Genomic DNA, 8,296 nt, shown 5'->3' on the forward strand with positions numbered 1-8,296 from the left:
ATTTGTCTTCCTGTAGGTGTATGGATATTATCCTATCATTGACAGCATTGTACTTCAGGATAGATCTTGAAACATTCTTTGTGATGAGGAATGCCACACCATTCCTCTACAAGTTTTCATTCCCAGCATAGTAGATCATATGGTTGTCTGATTCAAAATGGCAAAAACCGGTTCATTTCAGCTCACTAATGCCTAGGATATCAATCTTTGTGCATTTCATTTTATTTTTGACAACTTCCAATTTTCCTAGATTCATACTTTGTACATTCCATGTTCCAATTATTAGTGGATGTTTGCAGCTGTTTCTCCTCAGTTTGAGTTGTACCACATCAGCAAATGGAGGTCCCAAAAGCTTTACTTTATCCATATCATTAAGGTCAGTTCTACTCTGATGAGGCAGCTCTTTCCCTGTCATATTTTAAATGTCTTCTGACTTGAGGGGCTCATCTTATGGCACTGTATTGGATAATGTTTCAGGGCTATTCATAAAGTTGCCTAGTAATGTATCAGACAGTGTTTCTCTGCTATTCATAAGGTTTTCTCTGCCCAATTCTTTGAGAAGTAGATGGTCTCTTCCTTCTTTCAATTCTGTCTCAGCCTGGAAGCTCTGCTGAAACCTGTCCACCATTGGCAACCCTGCTGGCACTTGAAACCTGGTGGCACAGCATCCAAACTCACAGCAACAAGAAAGTCACCATAGTCTGACAAACTGATAGACAAGGTCATTTCCCTTAGTTCTTCCAAATCTCTCCATTCTCCCCTTACATGGCTCTAGCTGTGGTCAGCACTGGCTTCCCACTTCCTGTCTTGGGTGGGAACTCTCTCCCTCCCCTTACCTGTTCAATAGAAGTTTGGTAAACAGCATAGACACAGATAAGTCATTTGATTACCCCTAACCTTTCTAGTTATTACTTTCTTGGAATGGTGCAGCTTACCTTTTTTTTTTTTTTGTATAATATGTGGCCAAGAAATGATCATAATGCTCCAAATGTGATCTGACTAGGAAAAGGAAGGAATTAAACCAGAGTTGACCCCACACACACACACACAGACCTGTGGTAGTCATTTAAGGTGTCCACCAATTCTCTTCCTTTGAGTACATGGATGACTTGTACTTTTCCATTTAGGTGGGGCTGAGAAATTGTTTTGGTTTTGAAATGTGAGCAGAATTGACATGGCCACCTCTAGGGAGAAGCTTGGGAATCCTTTGCTATGTTTGCCCTGCCTTGCAACATGAAGCCAATATGTTAGTTATGGAAGCTTTGTCATTAGGCATCCTCCAATGATTACGCAGAGCCCTTCCAACCAGAATTGGAGTATAACATGGGCAAAAAATAAAGGTTTGAAATTTTCAACCACCAAGATTTTGGGTCCCTACTTCCCTTCCTTCCTTCCTTTAATATGACCTACCCTGTGGTAGTTATGTTTGTGTGTCAACTTGGCTGGGCCTGGTTGAGTGGCTGGGCAGCTGGTGGTAGTTATTCCCCATGAAGACTGGCAATCAACTCTATGGTGGGATCTACCACAAGCAGCTGAGTAGCTGCCTTTGGGATGTGGTCTGCTTCCTGTATATAAGGAGAAGCCTTGGGAATGGTCTCTAGCCTATGGCACGCTTGGAACCTGCATGTAGCCGTGTCCTTGCTCAGCAGCCTGCTATGCTTTGCCAACCTTGAGAATTACAATGGACTTAAATTAATGGCCTGACATGTGGTTTGGTAACATCAGGACTGTGCCTTTTCACTTGTCAACCTTGGGGCTCCTCAGCCTCAGCAACCAGCAGCTGTCTGAGTGAAGAAATGTCTTTAGCTCCAGTGGGCCAGGAGCAGGAGGTAGAGCTGGACCCAAAGGTTGAGGGGCTTTCACCCAGCCCCTAGAGCCTGGCAATTTGAACTCGGACTTAAAGCCTCTAAATTGTAAGAGTAAACTCCTGTTTGTTAAGGCCATCACATTTGTGGTATATTTCTTGTGAGAGGATCACTAGGTAACTGGGCCCTCATCAAAATCACACATTGCAATGAAGTCAATGAAGAACATACCCCATCCTAACTAATACAGACATCACACATGTACACAAATACATGTGTATGTACACAAATGTCATTTTCCACATGGCTCAGTGCTTCTTCAAATGGTCCACCACAGAAATGACAAGGGAATCAACACATATCCCTAAGGCACAGCTCTACATCAAGTGGAAAATGACCTTCACAGAAAATGCTTTATACATGTTAGGTCCTGGTCCATATGGAATCTCCTGGGCCACTATACACATAGGTTTATATAACTGGTTAAAAGATGAAAATGGGATTGCCTTTTATGGCAGATCATGACTGCCTTATTTTAACCTAAGTGTCAACAACTCTTTCTCTCCTTCCAGTACTTTAGCATAGAAACTGTTGTGCACACTTACAGGTTTCATTTTTTTGCATATGAGTTTCTAATTTAAATTTGGCCATTTAAGATTTCATTTTCATTCTCAGCCAAAATAAAACTGTTGGAGATATTTGATAGGCTCAACATCTACACATTCCCCAAAACCTGGCATACTATCTGTAATATGCATAGTGCTAAGACAGTTTGTTGAACAACAGTGATTTTTGACCCAATGCACTGCTCTCCTACCCAGATCCCACCATACACCACTTGATGCAGTGGCCCTCTGGGCCCTCATCAAAATTACACATTGCAATGAAGTCACAGTGCATCCTACAAACATTTAAAATCCATCCAGAGAGCATGTTTCATAAAAATGGTATATTAGTAACTGGTAGGCAAAAAAAATGTCATGCTCAAACAAATTTTAGAAATGCAGGTTAATAATAAACAATTTATCTCTATTTTTGGATTTCTTAATTCTTTCTTCATGCTACTGGGTATCTAGAATGCCTTGGGAGGAATGCATGGGAAGGGAGATAACACATAGCGAGCAGTAGAAGCCCATTTAACCTAAAAATTATTATTATTTTTTTGGTACAGCTTTTAAGAGAAATGTTCTTCTTCAGATCATATATTTGAGCAAAGATGCCACATTTTTTTTTTTTTTTTCCCAATTCACTTGCAATTAAGCCCAAACTTAGAAGCAAAATGAGAAGGAAGTAGGCCTGTTGAGTACCTACACATGACAGGGACTTTGCATATGTTCTTCCATTTGAAGTTCATAACCAAACTCTGTGGTAAACTATTTATATCTTCACTTTACAGATTGGGTAAATGATGTTTCCTAAAGTCTGAAATAAGAAGCTCTGATGGCACAACATGAGCTTAACTGAAAGACTGATGGTTCAAAATGACCCAGTGGCTCCATAGAAGAAAGATCAGGAGATCTCCTCCAGGTTTTAAAACAACCCCATTGCTGTTAAGTCAATGCCAGATCATAGGCTAGGGTAGAACTGCCCCACAGGGTTTTCAAGGCCATAATCTTTACGGAAGCAGATTGCCACATCTTTCTCTTGTCTAGTGGCTGGAGGGTTCAAACTACCAACCTTTAAGTTAGGAGCAGAGCACTTAAACACTACACCAGCAGGGCAGTTCTACTAGAAAAGCCTGTGGGGCAGTCTACTTTGTTACAGGTGGTTGCTATCAATTAAAATTGACTCAGTGTCCCCCAACAGAAACAGCAAGGTTTGAAATAATGCTGGCTGGCATTTCAATCCAGGAATGCCTCACTCCTAAAACCATGTTTTCTCCTCTAGTCCTTTCTGTTTTGAGATAAATTTACTTCAGAACTTAACTATAATTCTTTGTGTTGTTGTTGTTGTTATGTGCCATCGAGTCAGACCCAAATCATAGCAACCCCTCCTTGGGTTTCCAAGGCAATATCACTATGGAAGTAGATTGCCCCATCTTCCTTCCGAGGAGTGGCTGGTGGGTTTGAACCGCCAGCCTTCTGGTTAGCAGTCAAGTGCCTTAGGCACTACGCTACCAGAGGTCTTTCAAAGAACGCCTTCTTTCAGTGTTATACAATCTCCCCTCCCTAGTCTTTTATACTTTTCTGTTTCTCTCCCCCAAGTAAAGAGCAGTTACAATGCCTCAGCTCACATGCCCTGGGCCCCTTCCTCAACATCTGTCCAAGGCTTAGGGTGACTTCAAAGTATATAGAGGAGAAATATACATGATCAAAAAATCATGGCACACACCCTGCCCCCACCCCATTCTCAATACACAGGTGCTTCCTTCTTTTTACACTATAGTGATTTACAGACAAAAGTTGAAATAATTTTAACATTTTAATTTTCAATAAACAGTGGTGAAAAATAAAAATGACAATGGCTACACTGTGTCTCCATAGTTCAGCAACCCCTTTTTGAGAAAATAATGTTATTTTCCTGCTTTCACATTCATTAACTTAAATTGTTTGTTCTGAATTAAGGTTACTTATTTACTTTTATTACAGTTCTCTAGAAATAGAAAAAACAAAACCAAAAGAAAAATAAAAAAAATGAAAGCTTTGCCAAAAAGGACAAGAGGAGAAATGGAATATTTCAAGGGAAAGAACACTAAGTGCAGCCTCATGAGGCCATCCCCATAATAGTTTGCTGGCAACCATGAAAGACCATAAAGAGGTCCAAAGGCACAGTTGACAAAGGGAAATCTACACAATTATTTGATATTACAGGGCTGCCCTTCAAGCAAGAGAGAGGCAGTTTTGCATAAAGCTAATTATTTTATCCACCTTGACATCCTTGATTATCTTAGCTCACCCTCTAGAAATGTAAAATGAATCCAGACCATTAATTGGATGGAGCCCTGCCTCTCCACTCTCTTCAGTGTCTCACTTTCTCCAATCCTTCCCATCTCAGAAGAATGTCAAAAGCAAATTCCTGTCCTCTAGGTTGAAGTTACTTTTCTAGGACTTTAATGAGACACTTAGATGTCAACTACAAATATTGAGATAGATTAACATCAATTTGATTCAGTGAGCCTTTATTAATTAGCCATTTGTTGTTGTTGTTGTTATGTGCCGTCGAGTCGGCCCCGACTCATAGCGACCCCTCCTTGGGTTTCCGAGGCAGTATCACTACGGAAGTAGGATTGCCCAACCTTCCTTCCGAGGAGTGGCTGGTGGGTTTGAACTGCCAGCCTTCTAGATAGCAGTCAAGTGCTTTAGCCACTATGCTACCAGAGCTCCTAATTAGCCATTATGAGTCAAGAACTAAGGTAGGTGTTTGAGTGGACCCAGGATGAGCCACAAATTCTTTTGTCCTTAAGAAAGTGAGAGCCTAGCCTACAACAAATCAGAAGATGCATACTTGAATCTTTTCAAAGTTCAGTCTCTTTATCAATAAAATAAACGTAATAATATTTTCCATGTCCATGTCACAAGGAGGTCATGAGGCACAATAAAACAAAGTCTGTAAAACATGAGAAAGAAAGAAGAACACATCTAGTGCCAAGGGTGAAAAAACACTGTTAGAAAGAGACATTTAAGTGTAGGCATTTTGAAAATACCCAGGTTTACTATCCATAATGTTCATATATAAAAATAGTTCAAATAAGAAACAACTTTTTGTTTTCTTATAATTTAAAGAACATTTTCTTGGCATTCGTTCAATGGGAAGAATAATTCAAATGAAACTAAAATCCAGAAACTCACTGCTTTTGAGTTGGATCTGATTTATAGCAACTCCTTGGGTTTCCTAGGTGGAATATTTATGGGAGTAGATTGCCCAATCTTCCTTCCAAGGAGTGGTTGGTAGGTTTGAACCACCAGCCTTCTGGTTAGCAGTCAGATGCCTTAGGAGATTAATTTAAATTCTGAACCCTCATTTTCTTTTTTGATAGATAAAATTTGGGGTAAAATTAGATCTGACATATACAGAAATCCCTGAATTCCTTGAGGCCATTTGTTTGGTCACCAGTGCAATTCTGACTACATCTTAAGAAAACTTAATTATGATTTCAGGTATAGACATTCAGAATCAGTACTAAACCAATGAAAGGCAACACAAATGAATGATACTCTAGCTATGAACAATTAACCCTTCTCTGTAAGTAAGCATTTGAGTATTCATTTAAAATTAAGTAGAGTTTAACAACTCATGCCACAACAAGGTTTTCTCAACTGAGTTACTAGCCTCTAACATTCTGTTTAAGTGATTACTTTTGTATCACAAACATCTGTAATGGAAACCTACTTCAGCAGTCTGAATTACTTAGAGAAACATTTCTTTAATAGCTTTGTTAAAACCTCAATAAAGAAGAGGTCAGTATAAAGAAGGCTTTGTCATTAAACAAGTTAGGCCAAAGGTTTGCTTGGCGTCTCTAAAAACTAAAGCAAAAAGCTCATCCTGAAATTATTTCATATTAAAAGACCAACCAGAGTACAGAAGATGCATTGGCACTGGGCTATTGTTGTCATCTGCTCCACTGGATACTCCCCGAGACAGAGCTTGCAAGACACCAGTGGGTCCAGGGCCAGGTCCCATGTGGGCCGATACCTTGCTGTGGTCATTGCAGAGCAGTCTGAAAGGAGAGAAGCACAGAAGGTCACACCTACACACTCTTAGCCACCATATAGAACCAAAATCAGGGAATCTATTCTTCTGGCTGTAGCTGGGGCCCAGACAGGTAGTCAACCTCTCTGTTGCCTGGGCTTAGGATTTTAGGAACAACTCATTTGATCCCTTTGAGATGTTTCAGCAGAAGTCTGTAACTTTCTTGTGGTTGTGTGCTTCACAATTTTGATCATAACTTTCATGTCTACCCTGAAAATGGCAAAGAATCTACCCTCATCCCCAAATTTTCTTCCATCTTTCCAGTGTGCATTTAGTAAGACACCTCCTACAAACCATGCACCTAGCCCAGATGGACAAAATCTTAGAAACTATGGGATAGACACTTTTATTAAATAGTAATTGATTAGATTGAGTTGTTCTCCAGTTTCTGTTGTTGAAATATTTCAGGGAAATTAGTCAGTGAAGTTCTTCCCCATAATTCCTCACTGCTTTTGCTCTTTATGTGCCTTCTGAGCTCTGGTAGCATAGTGCCTAAGACACTCGACTGCTAACCAGAAGGCTGGTGGTTCAAACCCACCAGCCACTCCTCAGAAGGAAGGTTGGGCAATCTATTTCTGTAGTGGTATCACCTGGGAAACCCAAGGAGGGGTCACTATGAGTTGGGTCCAACTTGACAGAGCATAACACCACCACCATATGAAATGAACCTTCTACAACTGGCCTCCTACATTTTAGGTGATCTGTCAGAAACTGCTCGAATGCCATCTTCTGAAGGATCTTTGGCATATTTCTTGACTTCGGTAGGCGAACTGCACCAAATGGTGCCTAACATATCACCATCACTCAATAAATACTTACTGAAACAGTCTTCACTTCCTCATCCCCCACAAACATTTTCTGGCCACATCCTAACTCAAGGATGGTCTGTTTTCCCCTAACACCACATATTTTTCTAATGTACTTATTACACTTTAGTTTACAACTGCTTGGTGAATTATCTATCTTCTCAACCAATCAGCAATTAAGCTATGGGAAGACAGGGAAGCTGTGTATATCTAGTTCTTAGGCCCATGGTAGCTGCCTAAAAATTGTTTGATAATTTAATAAATAATAATAATTTAATAAACATATCCTTGGATCTATAGATTCTTCCTTGGAACCTCTTGACACTTGATTTAAGTTTTATGACATTAGTGTACATATATAAATATATATAACTGTAATAGTTATATATGTGTTTTAATATACTGGTATCCCTTGCTTCCCAACTGTATGTTCCCTAAATTCAGGACACAGTAAGATGGAGATAATATTTCAGAAAAAATATTTAATCATCCGAACTCTCACTACTTGCTTTCCAAAATCCAAGATCCAAATTGATATAGATACTGTAGTATCCTTCATTATGTAAACTTACTCTCTAAACAGAGGAATGAAACAGATTTGGACAACAGAAGTTTGCATTCTCTATTAGTTTCTGAGGCCTTGAAAAACAGAAATGGTCTCATCCAACTTCATACTTTACAGAGAAGGCTATATTTATAATAACAAATTTATAACAATTGGAAAAGGAAAACAAAACTTCAAACACTGACCTGCAACAAAGACAAAGTTCACAAGAATCTTGAGAGTATTCAAAGACACAGTTCCTATCTTCAAATCCTCACATCCAATTGAGGAACACATTTTAACAAATAAAAAATGACCAGATAATGAGATTGTAAGTAAGTATGAAAATCAACATTCAAGGCAGGGATAAGGGTAGAGGCAATGACAAATCTTCTCTCTTTATAGAACAGTTAATGACTACAAGTAAGTTAGTCAAAAGAAGTTTATTTTCC

General features: G+C 39.4%; 1 protein-coding gene across 1 annotated transcript in view; it reads right to left on the reverse strand.

The window, feature by feature from the left end:
• RNF144A (ring finger protein 144A) overlaps nt 1-6,454 on the reverse strand; it is a 109,985-nt gene extending 103,531 nt beyond the window's left edge. The window contains exon 1 of the mRNA XM_007935124.1: nt 6,317-6,454. Within this exon, the coding sequence (XP_007933315.1) occupies nt 6,317-6,451 (135 nt within the window). The 5' untranslated portion in view covers nt 6,452-6,454. The remainder of the gene's footprint in view (nt 1-6,316) is intronic.
• Between the last annotated feature and the right edge of the window lie 1,842 nt (nt 6,455-8,296).

Source organism: Orycteropus afer, unplaced genomic scaffold (assembly GCF_000298275.1).
Source record: "Orycteropus afer afer isolate SDZICR_OR568_19922 unplaced genomic scaffold, OryAfe1.0 scaffold00025, whole genome shotgun sequence".
Classification (NCBI taxonomy): Eukaryota; Metazoa; Chordata; class Mammalia; order Tubulidentata; family Orycteropodidae; genus Orycteropus; species Orycteropus afer.